At 45.4% G+C, this 25,454-nt stretch overlaps 2 protein-coding genes across 2 annotated transcripts; one reads left to right on the top strand and one right to left on the bottom strand.

The window, feature by feature from the left end:
• The first annotated feature begins 12,436 nt into the window (after window positions 1–12,436).
• nmur3 (neuromedin U receptor 3) lies at window positions 12,437–14,504 on the top strand. The gene is made up of 2 exons (XM_067245988.1): window positions 12,437–13,289; window positions 14,089–14,504. Exons 1-2 carry the CDS (start codon window positions 12,437–12,439, stop codon window positions 14,502–14,504), a joined length of 1,269 nt encoding a protein of 422 aa, XP_067102089.1.
• Window positions 14,505–17,002: 2,498 nt separating this feature from the next.
• Window positions 17,003–25,119, bottom strand: lactbl1b (lactamase, beta-like 1b). The gene is made up of 6 exons (XM_067245172.1): window positions 25,014–25,119; window positions 23,801–23,901; window positions 22,529–22,686; window positions 19,706–19,953; window positions 18,320–18,425; window positions 17,003–17,981 (listed from the first exon to the last, which is right to left on the bottom strand). Exons 1-6 carry the CDS (start codon window positions 25,117–25,119, stop codon window positions 17,003–17,005), a joined length of 1,698 nt encoding a protein of 565 aa, XP_067101273.1.
• Between the last annotated feature and the right edge of the window lie 335 nt (window positions 25,120–25,454).

Below are 25,454 nucleotides of genomic sequence, written 5' to 3'. Positions count from 1 at the left end.
TTCGGCAAGTATGTCCACAAACACCCTTCCCCAATACTGGAACGTTGTCTGTATATTGAAACACTAGACTCCTCTAATGCATTCAGTCATAGTATTAGTCCTCTGTCAAGAAACCCAATGAGCTCCAATTAGGCTACATCCTGTGGAGTCATTTTGGACTTTGACATCCATCCGTGGATTTACAACAGTATTTCATGACTATTAACACAGGGATTTGCACTAATTGGTGTATCTGCAGGCGTGAGGGTGCGTGTGTGTGTGGGTGTGTTTGTGTGTGTGTGTGTGGGGGGTCATAAAGGGAGGGTTGACACAGTGACCTCTATGTACAGTAACCTTTGATACAGGTAGGTATCAAATATATAAATACATATATTTTAGACTTACTTATTTTAGACTTTAGACTTATATATGTATAAAGGTTATCAGTGTGGTTATTAGTCATCAATGTCCTAAATATCTCTGCAGTGCACCTTGCTGCCAACAGGGGGCTTGGCAAAATGCGTGACTTGTTTCATCACTGCAATATTCCGACATGATCCATCCAGACATACATTTAATTTATGCTCTGCGGAAAACAAACTAAGCCCAGCCTCTCCTGTTCACACACCTCTTAAATGGTCATTCCTACTATAAAGCTCCCATTGTTTTTCGATATAAAAAATCAGTTGATAGACTAGTTCTGTAGTAAGCTGGGAGTGGCTCCTTCAGTCGCTTTAAATCACTCCTTTGTTTTACTGCTCTCAAAGAGTGTTGTTAAACTGTGTGACCTTTGCATCAGACTGACAGGCCTGTTTCCAGACATTGTTTGAACGTAGACAACATCCACATACAGCAAACTCTGTATGTGGACATACAGCATCCACATTTTACATTTTTAGTCATTTAGCAGACGCTCTTATCCAGAGCGACTTACAGTAAGTACAGGGACATTCCCCCGAGGCAAGTAGGGTGAAATGCCTTGCCCAAGGACACAACGTCATTTGGCATGGCCGGGAATCGAACTGGCAACCTTCAGATTACTAGCCCGATTCCCTAACCGCTCAGCCACCTGACTCACATACAGCAAGTTCTCAAACAGGATTACATGAAACCACACTTGGTCATGTGGTTGGGGGGGGGGGCTGTTGGAAAGTGTGTCAAAGTCAAAGTTTGTGTCTCCATCCAGTCTCCATCTCAGTTCAAGTTTTCAGGTTATTTACCATTTGTAGCACGTACAGCTGCCACAGCTTCCTAGTCATACATTTTCAATTCCATTCACTCTATTGATCCCGAAGTGAATTCAAGCGTTCAAGTAACACCAGTCATGGTCTGTGACAGGCCTCTGGAGGGTTGTGTATATTGGTAGGCACTGGGAAAAGATCCGCTGTGCCGGAGCCTTGGGACCATTCTGCCTCATTCCCAAGGCCCACAGTTGAAACCTTGCATAACTTTGATGGTGACATCATTGTAATGGTGAGTGTTCAGATGGGCATGTATTGCATGTTCACAGTGGGCTGACACACAATTCTTGACAGGTGACCTTGCTGTTCAGGAAGTTTGATTGTCTGGAAGTCTAGCCCGCTTTGTCCATACAAGCAAGACTAATGACATCTATTCAGCCAAGACTCATGACTCAAGTCAATAATCATCTTCGGAGGAACACGCTGGAGCTGGCAGGAACCACTTTTACCGACTCTTCATGGAAGAATATCATCCATGAAGAGTTGTTCCCGAACAACAATGCCAGTGTGGTTCTGTTGCACTTTGGTCTGAAACAAACACGTTACTAATAACAGATAACTAAGCTTGTTTATCAGAGGTCTGGTTGATTCAATAAGTGTGAGGATTCACTTAGCCTTTGAAACATATCTATTGCGATGAATACGTGCTCAGGGTTGACGAAAATGTAATCAACAACCAATTTACAACCGCTTAGAATTGCCATTAAATGATAATAATAAGTCAAAAGTGCAAGCTCTCTGGCAGTAAAGTTTCCCGAGACACGTTATGAGTCACGGTGTCACTCACCAGGAAATTACAGAAGACAGACTAGGCTGGTCCACTGTGACTAACCCTACAAACATTGACCAGCCAGACTGAATCTCTTTACACACCTGGGTGTGTGGGAAGTGGACCCTTACCTGCTGGAGTGTCTGAAGATTTGGTGTTGGTAATGAATTAACCCATATGTGTGTGTTTTACTGAGATTAATGGCTTTTATATCAATCATTTCACACTATCCCCCATTCCCAGTCCAGTCCAGACTAAAATTATCAGGCCTATTATCATAAAGGCTGATTTTATTGGGCTTACAGTGTCACTGACTGTGTGTCAAAGAGAGCACGTGTTGGCATGCAGGTTAACACTTGATATTGATTACTTGTTTATCTTAGAAGACTCTTCTCAATCCTTAAAGGTCTATTCCGCTACTTCAAAGCAACTGATCAGCTCAAACAGAGGAGCAACAAAGATGGATTGCAAAGTCATCAATCAAACAGTGGCACCGTGATCATGAATCTGATGAACTCCATGGAACCCACATAGGACGGGGAATGCTACATGCATGCACCGCATGAGTCTACATGTGACTGTTATAATAACATGTCTGTGTGTGTCTGCGTTAGTTTTCATGCCGTGTGCATGCTCGTCTGACGTGTGCGTGCATGTGTGCGTGCATGCACATGCGCGTGTTGATAATATGGGAGTGACACACTGTCTTTATGGCCAATATGAGCATAAGGCCATGATGATGTTCAGGGGTGACAAACTGAGACTTTTCCAGAAAAGTTTGACATCTCTCCTTGTGTTGAATTTGTCAGGTTCCAGCTGGCACGATGTAATGACAGGATACCTTTTGGAGCCACCCTGCTGTCAGAAAAGACATTTCCTCTTTTAAACTCTCCTCATCGTCAGTGCAGGGGCTGTGACGCACACACAGACGTGGCTCCCTCCCGCATCAACGGATGATGTACATCGACTCATCCAAATGTCACAACTTTTACGCAGACAACGTTTCCTTATCTAGCTCAATGGTCTTGCTGTCCTCACCATATATTCTCATGTTGAGGCTGTAAAGACAGCAAATCATCTATGTCAGATAGGCTTATGCCACAGGACTGCCAATAAAGGGAACTTGGTCAAGCCTCTCTCTTTCTCTGTCACACTCCCTTATCTCTTTCTCCTTGTCTCTTTCCAATTTTCTCTCAGCAATGGATTCTCTTTGATGTTGATTAGTAGTAAAGTATGTTTTATTATATGTGTAGGTGACATGTGAGTGGCATCCTCCAAAGGTATTCATGGTCACATCGTTATGGGAAAGGTTGAATGGTTGAACCCAAATACTACTGTTGTGTCCAGAAAGATGTCCGTTTATGATGGACTTGTTGTTCTTTAGAAGTGCTAGTTAGAAATAATGGCTTAATGGCACTAATGAAGATAGAGAGATGATGACACAACTAATTAAGATAAGGACAATTATGTTATTGTGAGTTTTTAAAAATTGATTTAAAAAAAGAAAACGATAAACATGTATACTGCAGGAGTGAATACAAGGCATGCATAGAATGAAGGGCTTCTCATGTGATCATGTGTCTTGGTGTAGAAGCGTGTTACCACACCACAAACGTGCTACCACATCTACATGCCTGGTAGACATGAGAAAGGATAACAAGCCCTTATGTCTGCAATAGCAGCTATTGCTTCAAGCCAAGGAATGAGGGGGCGAAGCTTGGATGAAATCCTGTCAACCCCGTCGTCTGCAGTAGGATTTACCCATGTTAGCATGCCATGTTAGCATGCCATGTTAGCATGCCATGTTAGCATGCCATGTTAGCATGCCATGTTAGCATGCCATGTTAGCATACCATGTTAGCATGCCATGTTAGCATGCCACTATTGGTGTCAGTCTGACCCATCTGGTGGTGTTTCAAGGTGTTTCAAGTTCAATGTGGGAAATCTGCTGAGATCACATTATCTGGAGTAGGAATACTAATCTGACAAAGCACTTGTCACATGGATGTTATCTGGAATGAATATGTTGTAAACAAATTACAAAAAAAACTCCAAAAGCAGATTACCTGCCAATACTGAATATCGGAGGGAAATTAGTCGTTTAGCGAGAGACTGTGGGGAAGAAGTGGATCAGAAAGCTGACATCAACGCAGTTTGTTCTACTTATGCTGTGTTAACAGAGAAAGTTCTCAACGCATAGACAGTTTGTATTGTTTGAAGTCAAACCACCTACCATGAGCGGTTATTAAGACGTGTCAGGATTGCTCCAACAGAAAGCCTGGATAGGTAACTGCAATAATCTGTTGTGGTCCTATCAAACTTCATAGGAATGCTAAATATTGGAAAACAGAAGGATAATGTGTACCATGTCCTAACCCCCACTTCCCCAGATTAGCCCAGGGTCATGCACAGTTATCAAATGTAATCCTTTTTCTTGGTGTCTCTTAGCAACCATTATTGCAAAATTTGCTAGCTAGCCAGTGTTGGTCTGGAAATAGCCAGGGAGAAACTCACTTTCATTTCATACTGTGACACTTCTAAAATTAATCAGTCACACCACTTTGGTGTATATCGTTAAGACAAATGAGGCCCCTTGAGCTTTATCACTCCACTGTAAAGATAAATCTTTTATGAGCAAAATAGCTGTAAGTCAGTGATTCAAAAACAGATTTCTAAAATGCCCACAGCTTAAAGTAGAAGACAGACTCAGAAGAGTGCAATACAATGTTTGTCTGCGGCCTAGCATATATCAGTCTGGTTCTTTTTCACAAACAATGAAAAGGTTTCATGCGGAACCTAAAGATTTGTACAATAGGAGAACTCTTGAAAGAAATGTCCCAGATGGAAGTACTTTTAGCTCTTCAGGAAGCTCTTTGAGACCCTTTGCTTTGAAAAGGTTATTTTAAGGAATCTTTTACATTGGGCTTCAACAAGAGCACAAAGAACAACAATATGATATCTCCAAGGGAACCCCTGTTCTGGGTGTACTGTGGTATTGTAGTAGGCTAGTGTAGGCTACTTTCATCACTGGTACATATTTTGTAGTTCGAAGAATGGTTAAGAAAGACAGAAGACATTATTTAAACTATCACATCTTGGCAATTGTAAAATCTGTATTTTTCCCGCATTCAATGAGAACACAAAGGGAGAACTGTTGCTGAACTAAACCAGTTCTGTTTTCCACGTTCCAACTAAAACATTAATTTCCATCACTTGCTCTCTCCATCTCTTTATCTAATGTATTGCAGTGAGTATTAATAGGGAGCCAGCTAAATGGTGACTTATAAGCAATAAAGGAAACACTCCTCTTTCAGGCGTGGAGGAGATAGTGGCACAACATCTCACAATTAATAACTCGAACTGAAACCTGAATGGAAACCTGGCAGAAAATGCTTCTTTCCCAAAGCTCACTCAGGGACTGTAAATGTCCCATTTTATTCTCTCACAATTATGTCCACCAAGTGGAGCTATACAAGTGTACTGTATATGTATAGCTATGTATACAGTGTATATGCACAATGTATCACCAAAGTGATACTTTATATTAACAGTGTAACTTCAGCTGTACAGGATATATTGACATAGAACATGGCAGAATTAACTACTTAGAATGATTATATCCTGTACTTATTCACCTGGACAATCTTCTGCAGGCAACTCTCATTTTTGCCAACGTCAAAGATGTTTGGAGAGCTTGAGGTTGAAACAAAATGTGTTTTTACTTTACGTGCCTCTTTCTTATGTTATCACAGGGATGGCTGTGGCAACAGTTATAATGCTTTATCATTTGATTAGATAGGTATAAGAGGTTGTAAAAAGGGTGTTCTGGGTATACTGTAGTATTGTAAAAGGTTGATACTACCTTTTAGCTACAGATGGCTGTAGCTACAGGGATAATTAACATGATTAGCAGTGTGGGGGGGGGGGGGGGGTGCCCCGGTTGGGGGGGGGGGGGGGGGGGTGCTAGGACCGGCACACTGATGATTAGATACATGATATCAGCTGTCTTTTGTCATCCTCTAGGACATAATCTTTGATTGGAATTGCAAGATGTGTGTTGTCTTTTCTGAAGCTAGATATCTGCGTTTGATCTGTGGGAAGCCTTTTGTAACATTGACTGTAAAAAAGGACATATACAAATTTAAATGTAATGTCACCTGTTCATGTTGCCCCGCTGGCAGGTTTTGTTGTTCCTATTGTCCTGGTAACGTACTGTAAACAATCCAGCCTGGATTGAAAGGTAATTTAAGAGTGTTGCCCTAAACACCAAATGACAGTAAAACATATTTTAGCCTTGAATATGAGGGCAGGATTGAAGGTCACACTTTCTCCTACTCTCACATGATGTATTTGAAAAGGGTATATAAAGGTCATGTGTGTTTAGTATAGTCACATTACTATAGCTGACTATGAAGATATAGTTACATAATACGGTAACAGTATATTTTTTTTATCTCTTCAAGAATTTTTGAGACAGTCAGCAAGCTCAGCTATGTCCTCAGTTGTAAAGATAACAGGACGTTGATGTTTCTTAGAGATCTGAAAGTAGGACATTATGCAAGATCAATTACTCCACTGAATTTCTTGAGTTTAACGCAACCTCGGATTGTATGTCAATGAGGGGAGCAGCATGTACACGTGGGGGCAGAGTACATGCTGGTGGGGGCAGGGTACATGCTGGTGGGGGCAGGGTCCATGCTGGTGGGGGCAGGGTCCATGCTGGTGGGGGCAGTGTACATGCTGCTCTGACAGACTCTGCTGCTGTCACAGATGTCTCTGCCTCAGATTCTTGGAAGCACTCTAGCGTTATCTAGTCAGATCTACAACAATTAGGCTAAACAGACGTACAGGTCTTTATCTTTCTTTTGAAATATGCTTTCGGCCTCACAAAATTCTATAAAAAGTAATAAAGTCAAACGACATGGAGCAGTCTGTTACAGATGAATACAATGTGTTTCAGAGCACAAAGGCAGAAGTAGAAAAAACAACTGTTACAGGACGACAGCCACAACGACCTGCACGGCAAACATCCAGAAACACTGTGTTTTGGCATCGATAGAGTTAGGAATGTGGTGGTGATCTAAATGTCCTTTTTTGGGGCTTTGGCAAACCCTAACTGGCCACATTGAGACACAAGATAAAATCATGCAAGATTTTGCAATTCCACGTTCACAGACACCAACATTCACGGTGGATTTCCACGCCTGCAGGGCTGGACTGTACCAGCAGGCCTGCAAACATGGATCATTCTCCATCTCTGCTCCAAATGTACCTTCCCCACAGCGGAGAGTGTGCCGCTGCTAGTCCCAACAGTTCACCCAAACAGCCTATCGTGCTGAGGGTGAAAACGATCTGAGAGGATTGGGTCATGGCAACTGAAGATGTAATTATGCTTGAGAATAGAAATGCTGCTGATACGCCATCTGTGGTAGATGGAGAAATCAGGTATTCCGATAAAGCGCTGTGTGTTCATGAGAAAGGGGGTTCATGTTAGCCATGACTCTGTTTACCTATGATGACAGTGCTATGGGTTGGACACCACACTGAGCAGTGTTGTACAGGTATCACACGCGTCACCATGTCTTGCAGCTCTGTCACACAGCATCTCTCCTCAGTGGGGACAGTCGGAACTGACTCTAACTAGACACACTCTGCCCTCTGTTGGTCAAGCCCTGCAGTACATACAATTCCCATGTTCAAAGACCAACAACTGACTATTGTAGATTTAGGTGTTTTACTGAAAGGAACAACATAAGCGACTGAACAACTGAAATTGAATGAATGGAATAAGCTTCCAGGCAGTAAGCTTCCAGGCAGGTGACTGTGGAAGCTTTCCAAACCTTTTTTACATCGCTCCCTTCCTCTCCCCCTATCACTATCACTCCATTATTGCTGGGAAATAATAGTAAATATCTGATGGGTGACAAGGGGTGAAGGAAACCAGGGAGTGTGGAGATGAGTGGACTATAGTGACCCTTCATCAGTGTGCTGACTGTCAGGATTGCAGAAACAGGAGTTGGAGCACAGAGGAGGAGATGGGGATGGTGTGAAATGCAAGAGGAGAAACACACCACCCGAATGGGGAAACTATGGTCACCTTTACTGGTCTCAGTTACGTGTTGTGACTGGCAGATGGGAATCAGATGTGTGATACTATGACAAAATTGGAACATGGGAAATGTGTGTGAGGCTAAGACACTGTCAGCACAGAATGTTTCATGGTGCAGACCACTGTAAAACTGTAAGAATTCAGATTTCCGAGTCATGACCTACAGTACATTCACATTGAACTGCATGTGAATGTACACATCGCTTTGGATCAATGCGTCTGCTGAATGAATATCAAATGTAAATCATTTGATGGGAGTTGTGCTTTTTTCAATAAAATCGAATCTCCATTACATACAGTCTCATAGCAACTGATGAGTCCAGGTAGAAGGTTTTAATGGGTATTATAGGATCTTATGCCATCTGCTAGGAAACAATGAATATTATAAAGTACTACACATATATGTAAAGAGAAAAGGAAAATGATGAAACACAAACCATTTTTTGGGGGGAATGAGTAATATGTGCATTTCACAGCAAAATAATCACCAGAGTCCAGATGGAATTCCCATACTACTTAGAATGGATAACACCGGTTAATTTCATGTCTCAGACAAGTCTGGTCTTGTCTGTTAGGGAATTGAGTAATTCAGAAAATAATAACTCAAAACTAAATCAGCTTTTTGGTTTTACACTCACAATGAAGCTGTTACAATTATCTTAAAAACTCTTAAGGACTCTGTGTACACTACTCTTCAGAATCAGAATCATAAAGGGGTTTTAATCGCCATGAAAGTTTGCAAAGACAAGGAATTCACTTTGGCAAGACAAGGAATTTACTTTGGCATGACAAGGAATTTACTTTGGCAATTTACAGGACTTAAATACCACATGTAAAACCTTTGAAGCTGAAAGGAATAACATTCCTTTTTATACCAGAAAGTTACTTATTATTTTCCGAATCCTAACTACATGATTTGGCATTAAGCAAATCACAGGTGTTTGAGGTATACTAAAACAATGTATAACTACAGTCAACCTGCAAGCAAATTAGATCAATTAACAGTAAAATCATCAAAGTCTCCATGTGGGTAGCGCTGCATAGTGGGGTTCCTTCTTTCACAACTCATAGCCCACATCAGGCCACTTTTCAGCCCGGCAGTTTCAGGCCCAAGACCGGCCCTTTTTTTTGTATACCAAACAGGGCCGGATGCAGCCTACTTTGACTGGGGGTGCAGTGAACCTTTCTGGGGGTTATCATGATTACAGAAAGGGATCGTATAATTTTTTATATTGATACAATTTTTGAGACAGCTTAACGATCCGAGTGTTAATCAGGCACGGAGCCAGACGTTGTAAACATTCGGAGCTTTGCCCCAACCTAGGACTTATGGATTTGATGTGATGCAAGATAGGGACTTCTACACTTAATGCGAGCGCGCACTGTGCGCGAGCGAACATTTTGGGCCATTATTTGAGCTCTAAATAGTTTTTTGAGCGCAAAATAGTTTTTTGAGCTTTATGTAAAATAAACAGACGTTTTCAATTGGTAAAACCTTGTCTAGTGATGCCATCACTCCGGCCCTGCTCCCATCCATCCTCCCTGACGCGTATCGTTACAGTAGCGCCGCCCGTCCCAGCTATCGGTAGGCCATCTGAGACAACCTTTTGGAAAAGACGGGCTATGGACCCAACCAACTCGGGTAGAACTCCCTCACATGGTACAACCCATGCAGAGGCTGAGGTGTCAGAATGCAGAACGTGTGTAGCCTACTTTAAGAGAAGATAGACTAACGTGACAAATGTCAACAACAAAAAAATCCTCGACCGGCCGAAAAGTGAAGCGGCCCACCGACCCAAAAGTGAAGCGGCCCACCGAGAACTCTCCCGATTCTCCCGATTACCCACCCCGGCCCTGGCCCACATACGCCATACTTGAAACTGAGACTGCTGTGAAGCATTGTGTGCAGGGATCTCTTCTGTTGGCTGCATAATTGGTTTGTTATTTAAAAAAAATGAATAAATGTAATGTATACAGGCATTCAACATATGATCAAAGCGAGAGGGGCTGAACTCCTTCAGAACTATAATAAGCTGATCTGGGCTGCATAAAGCGAAACGCCGTACGAATCACAAATGAAGCTTTGGTTTGCACCTGTGGCTTTCATTCGACGTTAACGGTGAGTATTGATAGTGGACTATAGTGTAAACATAATAAATACATGTAGTTTGCAAGGTAACATTTTTTCATCCCGTATTCCACTTCTCAAATTATAGTGTTTTATCGATTCATTCAGCATGCATCAACAGGTGAATACTGAATCTTCACACGTCACACAACATCAGGCGCTGGTCTTGCATACACATTTTTTCAAAATATTTAGGCATATCTAATTTCACCTAACCATCTCCAAAACAAGCAATTCAAATTCACAAAAGTTGCTTTTCGGCTGCCTCGAGCACTGTGACCGAAACGTAGGACTGCTGGAAATTGGAAATTCAAATGTCCATTTGATGTAGCCTACAATTTTGAAAAAGGAAAACACATCATTGATCTGAAATGGCTTACTGATGATGTAAAGTAAACATCTCTCTCGCTCGCTCTCGCTCTCTCTCGCGCTCTCTCTCTCTCTCTCTCTCTCTCTCTCTCTCTCTCTCTCTCTCTCTCTCTCTCTCTCTCTCTCTCTCTCTCTCTCTCTCTCTCTCTCTCTCTCTCTCTCTCTCTCTCTCTCTCTCTCTCTCTCTCTCTCTCTCTCTCTCTCTCTCTCTCTCTCTCTCTCTCTCTCTCTCTCTCTCTCTCTCTCTCTCGCACGCTCTCTCGTGAGCGCATCAACACTACCGACGCCTTCGTACTTCCAGGTGTGGTTTCGTGTCCGACGTTCATCGACTTTTGCAAGACGCTTGTTTTGTCATTTAGACGGGATTATTATGTATCTCTTCCCATGATTTCCAGGGTGATACACTGAGCTGTCAGCTCTGAACTTGTATTAATAAGGTGAGTAGTCTATTCTTGCCAATTAATGATCTAATCTGAATACACCTTGTCTTAGTAAGACAGCATTTCTTAATTAAATAACATCAGATGTTTCTCTATATTTTCTCTATGGTAATATTTATTACAGCTTATAGCAACAAACTATTTCCATCAGAAACATTAAGTTAAGAGCATTTTATTTGATGAATTTAATTTAATGAATTGTTCCTAAAGAAGAAAGTATCAGCTTTGTCGTCTTTTTGGTCAATTTTAATTGAATTAAGTCCCAACCGCAGTGGGAAGGGTTAAAAATAGCAGATTTTATGTTTGATATTATGTCTGATTATATGCACCCTCCTTGCCACGGAACAAAACTAAAGATAAACAACGTGATGCACAGGCTGTTATCACACATTGCTTAATGTGATTTGGATTGGAAATTGGGCTTTCTCAAATAACATTCCTCAGTTTTTAACAGACCGCAGTGATGTGACAGTACCTACAGATGCGTGAAAGATCCACAGCATCATAGAGTGGCTGTGCCTTAAAGGCTGATCCACAGCATCATAGAGTGGCTGTGCCTTGAAGGCTGATCCACAGCATCATAGAGTGGCTGTGCCTTAAAGGCTGATCCACAGCATCATAGAGTGGCTGTGCCTTAAAGGCTGATCCACAGCATCATAGAGTGGCTGTGCCTTAAAGGCTGATCCACAGCCCATCATAGAGTGGCTGTGCCTTAAAGGCTGATCCACAGCCCATCATAGAGTGGCTGTGCCTTAAAGGCTGATCCACAGCATCATAGAGTGGCTGTGCCTTAAAGGCTGATCCACAGCCCATCATAGAGTGGCTATGCCTTAAAGGCTGATCCACAGCCCATCATAGAGTGGCTATGCCTTAAAGGCTGATCCACAGCCCATCATAGAGTGGCTATGCCTTAAAGGCTGAGTCAGATCATTGAGTTGACGTCATACAGTACTGTATTGCACAGTTTTATAGAATAACGTTACTCTTTCAGACACAGTGATTTATTATTCGGTGTTTTTCCTTGAATTTTTCAAAGGGGTCATGACCCATGCTCATCACAACACACACAATCCCCCCTCCCCAACCACACACACACACACACACACACACACACACACACACACACACACACACACACACACACACACACACACACACACACACACACACACACACACACACACACACACACACACACACACACACACGCATGCAGATCTCTCTTACTCCCCAAACTCTCCTAGGAACAGGCCCAGACTACTCGATGTCTGTGGACTTGAGAACAATGACTCTGTCATGACACACTGTGTTTGCTTCCTCATTCTCCTCAGAATGGTAGAAGACTTATTAGCCTCTCCAGTCCTCTTCTCCTCCTGTCACTGACCAGCTTCCCGTTCTGAGATGGATGGGTGCTGTCTGGAAGACGAGTTCTCCAACCTCTCAGGAGCTGAAAGCCAATCCCCCAACCTCACAGTGTTCCTCAACCTCACAAGCAACAGCACGGGGGTCCAGTCCATCGAAGACCTCCTACTGGACATCCTGGGGCCCAAACGCTCCCCTTTCGTCCTCACCATCACGCTGGTCTACCTCCTCATCTTCCTCACCGGCTTGTCAGGCAACCTGCTCACCTGCACGGTGATAGTCAAACACAAGAAGATGCGCACCACCACCAACCTGTACCTGTTCAGCCTGGCGGTGTCCGACCTCATGGTGCTCCTATTCGGGATGCCCCTGGAGATCTACGACCTGTGGCAGAACTACCCCTTCCCCTTCGGCGAGGGCGGCTGCTACTTCAAGACCTTCCTGTTCGAGACGGTGTGCTTCGCCTCCATCCTCAACGTGACGGCCCTGAGCGTGGAGCGCTACATGGCGGTGATTCACCCGCTGAAGACGCGCTGCCTGTCCACCAACACGCACGCCAGGCGCGTCATCGCCGCCGTGTGGGCGGTGTCGCTCTCCTGCGCCGTTCCCAACACCCTCCTCCACGGCATCTACTACCTGGACCTGCCCGAGAAGGTGGACGAGTCGGCCATCTGCACCGTGCTCAAGCCCCTCTGGATGTACAACGTGGTCGTCCAGGTGACCATGGTGTGTTTCTATTTCCTGCCCATGACGCTGATCAGCGTGCTGTACCTGATCATGGGCTTCAGGCTGGGCAGGGAGGAGAGCCAGCCCCGGGGGACGGGAAACTCCCAGACCAGGTGGAAGATCCACGAGGACAGCGGACGGAGGAGGCAAATCACCAAGATGCTGTGTGAGTCCAGTTTGTCCTCAGCTCCGGCCGTGTTTCACAGAAGCCGTGTTCTGTCGTTAGCATCTCCGTTCCTGCATGGACATGAGTTTCTGCATGGACATGAGTTTTTGGGGGTTTTCTGCTCCGTTGTGTTGGCTTTGTTTTCTGTGTCAGCTGTTATCACACATATTTAATTAAAAACAGGTAGGGGGGATTGATCCTGCAACATGTTGACCTGTAGTCAAATGCTTTACCACTAAGCTACATCCAGACACATAAATGCTCAGACATGACCGAGGACGTGATGAATGAAGGATATGTCATTATGTGCCGACATCTCCCACCCCTTAGACAACAAAATTGGTATTCAGAGATGTGCCTCTTACGGATGAGACATCCTCTTGGCTTTCGGACTCAAGGATCTTCTTAATCTCTTGAATACTGTCCAGGTCTGCTTGGTCAGTGAACACACTCATTATATCACCAGCAATTACAAATAATTGAATTGTGTTTATCGGAGAGTTTAAAGAATATATTTGTTAGTTTTACCCCCCACAACACACCTTCCTTTTTGCAAATAGTATGCCAAGAGGCACTATACTACTTTCCAATTTTCTGACTGTGAAATTAACTGGAGATTAAATGGACACAACATGCCTAGCACTTAAATCACGAAGATTTATCCGTCTTCAAGTTGAATGATTTTTCTTATTATACCCTCTATGACCCCCAACCCCCCATCATTTCCTCTTTCCCCGCATCCTCCTCTCCCTCCTTACCTCTTCCTTCCCCCTCCTCGTCTCCTTCCCTCGCTCTGCAGCGGTGGTCGTGGTTGTGTTCGGCCTCTGCTGGGCTCCCTTCCACATTGAGCGCCTCCTCTGGAGTTCCATCAGCAGGTGGACCGACTTCCTGCACGGCGTCTACGAGTGCGTCCACATCCTGTCCGGTATCATGTTCTACCTCAGCTCCGCCGTCAACCCCGTCATCTACAACCTGCTCTCCACGCGCTTCCGGGAGTGTTTCCGTGAGCTCGTCTGCACCCAGGTGGAAGAGGGCACCCCGGGGAGGGAGACCCTGTCCTTTGTCAAGATCCAAGATCCCCCTGGCGTGGTCCCCAGACGCCGGGTCAAGACTCAAGACTCATCCTCTTTCATCCCTCTGCTTTCTCCAACGGTGGCCGTGCACGTAGACACCACAGCAGCCATGTTCAAGGAGCAGGACTGCACTGCTTTATAAACCGAATCGTACATGGGGTATGTTGCGGACATAAACATACCGACTGTACCTGCGGTGAACATGGCTGGGAAGGGAAGTGGTTTGGTGGCTGGGGTAAAACTCGGGGGTTGAACCACTCTGGATTAGAACTTTGGAGGCATACTGTTAGCATGCCATTAGCTCCAGTAAAGCAGAAGCTTGGATCATTAGGTAGCTTGGCCTGCTGGCTCTGGGCTTTCTTCGTTGCTAGATTAGCACCGCATGTGGCTGATGCACATTTAAAATCAGTGAGCACTTCACCTTATGATTGGAGGACGATCTAGTGATTGCTGACCATTTCCTGTGCGATTTATGCCCTGTGACTTAAAGGGTCCCCAAATTTTGCGCTCAACGTTTTTACTACAAAACAATTTAATGTATATTTTCCATTTGAATGACTAGCCAATTAATAAACAGATTTGTGGATTTCCTTTACTGAAATACCATGCTTGGACAAAATCGCAGGTAAAATAAGATGTAGGAAAGATGTTGGTTATTGATTATATGATCTTTATTTTCAAATGTTTGTTTTATGTGACTCACAGTAAGTGATGTATTTGGAAAATCATGTTAAAATGACTGTTTTGTATTCACTGTTGATAACTGTGTCAAAACATTGAATGTATAATTGACAATTTTCTGGAATATCTGCCTATTTCTCTCAATATTTCTCTGTTAGAATTATTCAAATGTCTTTGGTACATTTTGTAATTTCCAAGGACCACCATGATTGTGATTGTGCAGGGCCAGAAAACATAACAACATAATATTCATGCTGAATGCACATTGCAATACTCTTGCTGTTTTCATTGTAATCATCCATGCATTTAATGTGACCATACATTGACAACTTAACTTAACTTGTGCTCATTCCTAACTTGATTCTTTTCCATGGAGTACTTCTTATTTACTTCTTCAATCCAGTTTACAGCTGCCACAGACACAAATGTACGTAGATAGGATTTAGATGAGTCAACATGAAAACTAAATAAAGCTGGTAGCGGCTGTCAATTGTTGATATTCAAGAACACTAAACAAATTAGATTATCCCCTCCTGTTCCAAATACAGGAAAATCAAACCTAGTGAGGTTGTTTTGCGGGATATGCAAAGAGGAAAATCCTCTTTCGAATGCGCCCCTCTGCACCACTGGATGTCTGTCAGTTAGTGAACGTGTCTTTCAACTTAAACAACCACTACATATTTACTCTTCATATCAAGGCCAGCGATGATAGTTGAAACAGGAGCCAGTTTATGAGCTACAGAGGGATGATTAATCCTGAACCATATATCTTCATGCCCCTGATCCCTGCTTTTGAGTGCAGATTTGGACAAATGTTTATTTTTCTTTTATTTTACCTTTCTTACACACGTTACAGGGTTGAAGATGCAGATTTTGCTGCCAGAGTGCATTATTATGGTATGTCGCTATTTACAAACAAGTGTGTTTGGCGTGAACACATTTAATGTGCTTTATGTATGTCAATGTCCAAAATGTAAATGAATGCAACCAATAGATTTGTTGATGTTCACACTGTAGCAAACCAGGGGAAACCGACCAGCCAATCCGGCACAGAGGGCGGGTCCATAGGCTTAGATTAGGGGAGGTGATAGAAGGAGTCTATCTGCCTGTTGAAGTGCTGCAGCCACTTGGCACATGGCACTGGTCACACCTGCAGCCCATCAGGTGATCAGGGGAGGGCATGAAGGGAGCCAGCCCGAGGCCACATGGATGAAAAGAGGGAGGACCAAAGGGCCAGAGAGACAACCCTGGAGGAGCGTTGTTCAGCAAAGAGACTGGCCGGAAAAAGACTGACCTCTCGCTCTGCTTTTAATCCCCACAGGACCACACCCCATGAAGGCCAACAGACCCCGGATGGGAAGAATCCTGATTTCAAGTTTGTCCCACTACCCTTACCCTGACATCTGTTATTAAAGGACAATTAATGTTAACGATAAATGTCTCTGAGTCCTCTTTCATTATGAATCAGGCCTTCAAGTCCCCTGGGTTGCTACAGCACATTATTTCCAATGGTAAATATGAAACTTATTTGAACATTAATTATAAAGTCAGCAAACATAAAAAGAAATGCATATGCTTAGGATCATGTTAGTTACAGTAACGAGACTGAGGAATGGGATTGATGAACACAGAGCAGATTGCCATAGTTTTATACTCTTAAATGTGGAAGTAAAACATATGCTGCAAACGAATGCAGAACGCACAGTCAAAACATTGTGACGGTCAGGCCAGAGACTGTATAAAAAGAGTCAACCTGTATGGTGATATTGATATGGGCTGTCAATAACAGTTCATCCAAATGAACAAACAAGTTGTCCTCTTCATCCTGAATCCCCCACAGATCTATGCACAGCCAGTCAGCACCTGACGAGCTCAATACATGTATTTACAGTTACTATCTCCAGTACTTCAACAGGCCCGGATAACAAGCATGCGTCCGGTAAACCCAATCAGCTCAATTCAGTTCGAGAAGGTCGGTCTCCGAGCTATCCTGACAACGTTGTACGTGTTCAGGCCTGGCGCGTCGAAGCCGGGGGAGAGACCCCGTTTATCGAACATGTAGAAGTTAAAGAGCTGTCCATCCTGGGCCTCGAGGGACACAGAGGCGGTGCTGACCCGTAGGACGCAGGGATACTCCTTCTCAAACACCACCCTGAACACCCTCTCCACCAGGTAGTTGAGCTTTATGGTCCGGTACTTCTCGGGGATCAGGTCCTCAATCTGGGGCCCAAACTGCTGCATGATCAGAACCCCGTCCGCCCCGGCTTTGATCTCGTAGAAGGTGATGTTGCCGTAGGTGAAGAAGCCGACGTAAGGGTCTGAGCTTGGGGGAGGGGTGATGATCTTCTTGGACTCGCGGAAGGCCCTCTCCATGGCCGGGATGATATGGCTGTAGGCCTTGGACACCACATCCTGGTTCTGAGGCCTCGACCCAGCCATCAGGACCACCAGGCCCAGCTTGAGACGGGGCACCAGGGAGAAGGTGGCGGAGTAGCCGTCCAGGTCCCCATCCTTGCGTACGACCTCGTAACCCAGCTGCTCGTTCACCTCCCAGGGCGTGCCGGTGCGGTTGGCGAAGTAGTCCTTGTCGCAGCGGAACAGCGGCGTCAGCATGATCTTCAGGGTGTCGGGCTCCAGCAGCTTGCGATGGTAGGCCCCCAGCAGCATCATGGCCAGCTTCGCCAGGTCCGCCGCTGTGGAGAACATCTGCCCCGATGGACGGTACCAGCCCAGGTCGTAGAGAGGGGCTGGCAGGCCGCTGGAGTACACCCCCACGGCCATCTGGCTCTGGATGCCCGGGGTGATGTCAAAGCCTGTGTCTTCCATGCCCAGCCTGTCCAGGATGTTGTCTGTGATCCAACGCTGGTAGTCCAGGCCCACCACCTTCTCAGCCAAGACATGAGCCAGCAGCGAGAAGGCCAGGTTGCTGTAGTGGCACCTGGTGGATGGAGGAAGGCATCAATGGAAGCTGATGAAATTAAGTAGCCTAATAACGTATTTGCATTCAAATAAGGGTATGGGAATGTGCCAATAATGCATAATATACATGCAAATATTCCTTAAAAGAATTGACTAAGTACATCATTCTGGAATTGCTTCTCCAGATGCTCCCAAAGCACTTTTTGCTTAATGGAGATGGCTTCATCTATGAAGGATTGATGATGCACACATGAAATACTTAAAATAACCATGGTTTGCTTACATGCATAATATAAATGCTAATGTGGGAAACTATCAGGGAAATGATGATAGAATGTAGAGAATGAGGAGTCTCACTTGGTTCCGGGGTCTGCCACTAGGACGTCATCGTGTAGGAGGTTAACAGCAGCCTGGGTCTTTCCCTTCCACAGCAGGTTTGTTGCTCTCAGTCTTCTGGGCAAACCTGGAGTTACAACACGATAAAGGAAAAAACAGTTGGCATTTGTCTATTCCAGCTTTGGACTGCAAATAAAACAGCTTTATTTACAAAGAACGGCTACAAGGCTGGTTGCAAAGATGTTTTGCCTATCAAGTTAACTAATTAGTATTCAGGGTGGGATGAAACCAGATGTTGGATTGAAACAGTCCTACAAATGTATCTCTTTTTAGCAAATCATTGGGAACAAAGTGAGAATCTTTTCAACAATTGCTAACATCTGTTTGTTATCAAAGCTCAAAATGATCCACAGTACACAGCACATGAAAATACATGACACACTCATTATGTCAATTATCTCTCAGCACATTTGCCCACAGCTGCTTTCTCAGGTTTTATCACCTTATTTCTATTTTAATTGCAATCTCACCCAAGAATAGCCATGACTCATTGTCCCTGTTATTGTAATCCTGACTCATTTCTGGAGCTATTTCCGAAGGTGAGCATATTTATGGGGTGATAATCTGCACTGTTTCTCTGGAGTTCACACCTCAGATGACAGGCTGTCTATCTGAGGAGAGATCTTACTGGAGGACCCGTCTGTGTTTGCTCTCGGGCGTTTGAAGTGAAACCCTGTGTCGTAAGTGAATGGGTTTTTTGCAGCAATTGATTTCTCCACTGGACTAACCCACTTAAACTGTCTTCCTGGACAGTTAACTCCCTGTAGGTTTTTTCTCTAACCCTAGTTGTTGCTAATACAATTGAACACATGAACCAGCTGATTATTAGAATCAGGGTTGCTAGATTTGTGTGGAAGTGAAAACCCAAAGGAAGGTAACTCTCCAGGAATAGAGTTGGAGAACACTGCACTAGATTATATTGTTTGTTTCACCAATTAGCAGTTAGCTCCACAGTATGTTGGTATATGGTATTGTGGGCCTGGCTGATACCACTACCTACAGTAGATTCATGTGGATGTCTAGTAATAAATGAAACAACCGCTAGTTACCTCAACATAGAGGCAAATTCTGGAGCTAGCAATAGAGTGCATCAGGGGCTGAAACCTAGTGTTTTTTTTAAATTCATATTTATTTAGCAGACCCTTTGATCCTTAGTGCATTATTAGGCTGAGTGTAGCATACAAGACTTCAAGTGTACGGTACTACAGTAGTTAGTAGCAAGATCTGTGTGTGTGTCTGGTATGTTTTACAAGATCAAATATCTATCTCTGATAGATCGCATAATTAGTCTTTCTTTCTTTCTTTCTTTCTTTCTTTCTGCGAGACTAATTGTGGAGGGTATCTGACCTGAGAGCTGGCTGGCCATCCTGCGGAGGGTGACGGACGAGGAGCGTATCTGGACCTCCCCGCTGTCCAGGAAGATCAAGCCGTCCGTCACGTACTTGAGCTCTGAGTCTCGCGTCCTGCCCAGGGGGTTCTTGATGGTGAAGTTATCCACGTACTTCTCCAGGGGGTCGTCCAGGGAGCCCACCTTGCCGTCCTCCCACAGCCGGTACAGCATCAGTGTGGGGAAGATCTTCGACAGGCTGGCAATCCTGGAGGGCATGACCAACACATCCACATGTTTGTTTGCGAAACCGAGTGCGGTGTAGAGCTGTATGCAAAAATGGAAGAACCCCTCTGCGAACAGTTTGTTCATTCCGTAGATACTTAAGTGAAGTGAGGTGGAGGTATGTGTGTGGGGGGTTCTCTTGATTTGCAGTTGAATGTTATCCCTCTATACATCCTTCTTTTCAGGCCCATAAGGTTCTATTTGGAATCCAAATAAAAGGAAGAACTCATTAGGTTCTTTCTAGAGCCTTAGGAGGTTGTCGGAAATTTCTCTCCCCAGTCCTCTTCTATAGTTCATCCCTCTCCAGTCATGGTCATCTCTCTTCAAGACGAAACACGGGACTCAGATAGTGGAGGACTTGGGTGTTATGAAGATTCACGCACCCGAAAAAGCCAATTCATTTGCTATTGTAAGAGGGCTTAACAATGATTTAATGGATCTATATTGCATGTTTATTCATTGCAGAATCAAATTAGCGAAGAGCCCAAATCTTTAGAGTATTCATCAGGCTTCACAAATCATGCAATTTTAGTGTACAAAGATTTTGACAAGAGTACTTAATTTATATCCTCATCGCAAAGTCATATATTGCAGGGTGTCGCAGAAACTTTGTTGGATATTTTTTTAAACAAATGTATTTTGTTTATCCCCACTTTCACACACTTGATCCTTAAGTGCCGGGTGCATGGCCCTGAGTGAGGCTCTGAGTGAGGCTCTGAGTGAGGCCCTGAGTGAGGCTCTGAGTGAGGCTCTGAGTGAGGCCCTGAGTGAGGCTCTGAGTGAGGCCCTGAGTGAGGCTCTGAGTGAGGCTCTGAGTGAGGCCCTGAGTGAGGCCCTGAGTGAGGCCCTGAGTGAGGCTCTGAGTGAGGCTCTGAGTGAGGCCCTGAGTGAGGCTCTGAGTGAGGCTCTGAGTGAGGCCCTGAGTGAGGCCCTGAGTGAGGCTCTGAGTGAGGCCCTGAGTGAGGCCCTGAGTGAGGCCCTGAGTGAGGCTCTGAGTGAGGCCCTGAGTGAGGCTCTGAGTGAGGCTCTGAGTGAGGCTCTGAGTGAGGCCCTGAGTGAGGCTCTGAGTGAGGCTCTGAGTGAGGCCCTGAGTGAGCCTCTGAGTGAGGCTCTGAGTGAGGCTCTGAGTGAGGCTCTGAGTGAGGCCCTGAGTGAGGCTCTGAGTGAGGCTCTGAGTGAGGCTCTGAGTGAGGCCCTGAGTGAGGCTCTGAGTGAGGCTCTGAGTGAGGCCCTGAGTGAGGCTCTGAGTGAGGCCCTGAGTGAGGCCCTGAGTGAGGCTCTGAGTGAGGCTCTGAGTGAGGCCCTGAGTGAGGCCCTGAGTGAGGCTCTGAGTGAGGCTCTGAGTGAGGCTCTGACTGGGTACAGGACAGAAGCAGTAGGACTCGAGAGGACGGTTGGTTGAAGTGTCATGTTCTCACTTATTTCAAGTGCAGAGAAGCATATGCAATTAAAGGCACATTCAGAAGTGCTGAAAATATCCACTGAGCCATAACTGAGCCAGCTTGATCGACACAAGTGCACACCTCCTTTATACAAAAATATAAACTTGCCTCACCCACGAAAACACTTCAAAGCACTTCAGACTGTCTCCAATGCATTTACGTAAGAAAGGCATCATAGATTTCAGAATATACCTCAGGTTGACCTTTTCACTCTTCAACATAGATTTCAAGGCCCAGGTTTTGACGCAGACACTTTTTTGGACTACAATTGGACACTTTTTGCATTTGGTGTGGACAATTCTAAACCTGACCTTTACTTTGCCAAACTACTACCGGTACAGCTATTACAGCTTTCATCATTTCCACCATATTCACCTTCTGCACAAACTTCATCACTTCTACCACCACCTCCACCACCCCCAACACCCCCTCCAGCTCCACCTCCCCCAAAACCCCCTCCAGCTCCACCTCCCCCAACACCCCCTCCAGCTCCACCTCCCCCAAAACCCCCTCCAGCTCCATCACCCCCACCACCCCCTCCAGCTCCATCTCCCCCAACACCCCCTCCAGCTCCATCACCCCCAACACCCCCTCCAGCTCCACCTCCCCCAAAACCCCCTCCAGCTCCATCACCCCCACCACCCCCTCCAGCTCCACCTCCCCCAACACCCCCTCCACCTCCACCACCCCCAACACCCCCTCCAGCTCCACCTCCCCCAACACCCCCTCCAGCTCCACCTCCCCCAACACCCCCTCCAGCTCCATCTCCCCCAACACCCCCTCCAGCTCCACCACCCCCAACACCCCCTCCAGCTCCACCACCCCCAACACCCCCTCCAGCTCCATCTCCCCCAACACCCCCTCCAGCTCCACCTCCCCCAACACCCCCTCCAGCTCCACCTCCCCCAACACCCCCTCCAGCTCCACCACCCCCAACACCCCCTCCAGCTCCACCACCCCCAACACCCCCTCCAGCTCCATCTCCCCCAACACCCCCTCCAGCTCCACCTCCCCCAACACCCCCTCCAGCTCCACCTCCCCCAACACCCCCTCCAGCTCCACCACCCCCAACACCCCCTCCAGCTCCACCTCCCCCAGCACCCTGCTGCTGCCCACCTGTAGATGGTGTACTCATTGGGTGGTGTCGACAGGGGGTCGCTGTTGTTTTTCTTGCCAAAGTTCCCCGTCCAGAGGACGGTGTCGTTAAAGATGACGATGGCCGACAGGGAGGGCATGCTCACAGGGTTCAGGGTCTGGCGCAGTAGGGTGTCCACCTGGAGGACGTCATGACATCAACGACCATGTGACAATCTACATGCGTCATGACAACAACAACAACAGCGTTTACTCGGCATCAGGGATATAACGTTTTCATATGTCATCGTAGATGAGAGAACATCCACCCTTTTTGTATAGGTTTTTTGGAAACTTAATATCAACAACAAAGGAGCACACAGACAAGAGGGTGCAAGAAGACTGTGGGGTCGAATCATCTCCTAATGAACATGTTTGTGAAGGATGTCTTGTCAGATTTTTTATGTATTTAACATTTGTTTGTAATGAGGTTGACTTGCTGAAGGTATGTAATTTCTGCCCAGCAAAGCTCCAAAGGAAAACATCCTGTTGATTCACTGGGATTAGGTTATTCAGTGAGAATCCAACTCCCTTCCTTTGTACGTTGTACACTTCAGTTATAACGGGGCTGTCAAGAATCAAACGAGGTCAAACTGTCAAACCGTCCTTCCTCCTTGCGACTACATCTGATTGACCGCAATATGAAAGGCCTCTTTCATCGTGAACCCAGACTAGAGATCTCAGTCCTCTCTCCCTTCCTTTTCTGAAAGATGGGAGGTTATGTCCTTGGTTCTCCATTGTGAAACCCTGGTCTCATTTTCAAGTCATCGTCTAGCAGCGGTACCTACTGGGTGTAAAGTAGACCAAATCACAGGCTTTGTGAAGAGGGACACACCTCCTTCATCAAGCCTGCTTTTCTACATGTATGACTGTAAATCCCCCCTGGGATCCCTCACTGAGATCGCTGCAGTACAGAGTGAAGCATAATCCCCCTAGCACTCTCTCCTGTTCTTAGTGGACATGCAAGGCTTTGCTGCAGATCGCTAAGAGCTTTGACCCTGACAAGAGGGGCATCATAAGGAACCTTAAGACGTCTTGTTTTAGATGTGTGTATAGTGTGTGTGTGTGTTCTACCTTGCCTGTATTGGTGTGGACTATTGTCTGTTTTTTTGTTGTTGTATGTTTTAGTGCCGACTGTACATAACTAGTTGTGTGTGTGTGTGTGTCTGTATGTGCACTTGTGTTTGTGCAGATGCATCTGTATGTGTGTGTGTGTGTGTGTGTGTGGAGGGGGGAGGTTGTCTCTCCTCCTACCTTCTCCAGGGCTTCCTTCAGGCTGGGGATAGGGTGTTCAAGAGGGAGGGCCTGGGGAAAGCGTGGACACATCCTCTCTGCTTTAGAGTTCCCACCCATCCCTTCATCTGAGAACAGCAGGGAGGGAAAAGAGAGCGGTGGAGAGGGAGGATAGAGAGAGAAACAGAAAGACAAAAGGAGAGAGACAAATGGAAAGAGAGAGAGGAGAGGGGAGAGAGAAAGAGAGGGAAAATGGGGCAATAAGAGAGAGGGAGAGAGAGCAGGTGGAAAGAAGCACAACATAAAATATGGTTATTGAAATTCCCACTTGAATCATATGAAGTGCAATTTCAACAATGCATGAGCATTGTGACAAGGAGGCTGTCTGTCTCAGGACAATCTTCTCTTGTCTTTCATGGAGGCAGTCCTGCCTGAACGATTGTTGTCGCACAGCTGAGGGTAAATGAATATGAACATCCATTTGAATGAGGGTTGAAATATAATACAGCACACTGGGGACCCTTGTAGCCATTAAGTGTCAATCTATACTGCAAATCTATGTAATTTCCCTGACTGTAAAATACAAATTGGCACACCACGTGAAGAAGTATGGATTGCGTAGCTGACATAACTAACAAGTTTGCATAGCTTATATGTCACACATACATACAGTAGCTCTCACATTTTCAAGAATAGCCTATCACAAAGCAGACAACTGAAGTAGGAGACCAGTTATGCCAGCTATCCCAAAGGTCCTGCAAATACAGTTTTACACCTTTACATCCACTGTGCAGTCTTATCATCACCAGGCTGACTGACTGTCTTTAGAATTCTAATCCATTTCCCACCTTCAAAAATAATTGGATTTCACAAAGGCACCCGTGACAACCGCCGACAAAGCACTTGCCTGACCCCTTTTGACTCAGAAGAGAGAAAAAAGATTTAGCTACAAAGAGAGCTCTACTCTCTTAGTTATTGTGAAGCACTTACAATAGGCATGGTACTGTACGCCACTATCCACACTTGCAAATGAAAACACTATTACCTCAAAGTCAACGTTTGTAATCCTGGCAATCACAATTACCTGATGTAAACTGATAACCACAACATGAAATGACATTCCCATTGAGCGTTAATCGCTTTTTGTCTGTCTCACATCCTTCTCTTTGGCCCCAACGAGACAAATGACATTCCTTTTGGTTTCCATCTTGAAGAGAGGAAGGTTAGTCGTTACCTGGCGGCAGCTTTGGCAGCTGGTACTGCCAGAGGAAACACCCCGTCATGACGAGGGAGAGGAGCAGGAAGAACGCCATGCCCAGCTGGGTCCACTTCACCTGCATCCTCCTCGGCTTGGTCTGCTCTTCTACAGTCACGGCGGCGGCGGCGGCAGCGGCAGCAGTAGGGGCAGACTGCACCACACACACAAAGACACAAACACATCCGCATGCGTGACCGTACACCCAACCAACCACACCACACACACACACACTTCCAGAGTTAGGGATGTGCCAAAGAGTCCAAAAGGATCACATCACTGTTCAGTCGAGAAAGAACCGTGCATGCGCTAATACAGTGCATCCATCAGGGAGCACGCAGCTATCTCACCAGCTGTGTTGGGATACAGTCGGCCTACTGGTACAAACATGACAGGAATGGTTCCCCGTATATGTCTGGT

The sequence above is a fragment of the Osmerus mordax genome, chromosome 1 (genome assembly GCF_038355195.1).
Source record: "Osmerus mordax isolate fOsmMor3 chromosome 1, fOsmMor3.pri, whole genome shotgun sequence".
In the NCBI taxonomy this organism is placed as follows: domain Eukaryota; kingdom Metazoa; phylum Chordata; class Actinopteri; order Osmeriformes; family Osmeridae; genus Osmerus; species Osmerus mordax.
Note: the sequence above shows the minus strand (reverse complement) of the source record. Positions and strands in the feature narration are given on the sequence as shown.

Excerpts from the sequence above, each read along its gene's own strand:
- nmur3 (XM_067245988.1), top strand. The coding sequence starts at position 12,437 with ATGGATGGGTGCTGTCTGGAAGACGAGTTCTCCAACCTCTCAGGAGCT. Across the intron at positions 13,290-14,088 it reads GCAAATCACCAAGATGCTGT|CGGTGGTCGTGGTTGTGTTC; the intron begins GTGAGTCCAGTT and ends CTCGCTCTGCAG.
- lactbl1b (XM_067245172.1), bottom strand. The coding sequence starts at position 25,119 with ATGCAGGTGAAGTGGACCCAGCTGGGCATGGCGTTCTTCCTGCTCCTC. Across the intron at positions 22,687-23,800 it reads TGAAGGAAGCCCTGGAGAAG|GTGGACACCCTACTGCGCCA; the intron begins GTAGGAGGAGAG and ends GACGTCCTCCAG. Across the intron at positions 19,954-22,528 it reads AATGAGTACACCATCTACAG|GATTGCCAGCCTGTCGAAGA; the intron begins GTGGGCAGCAGC and ends CATGCCCTCCAG.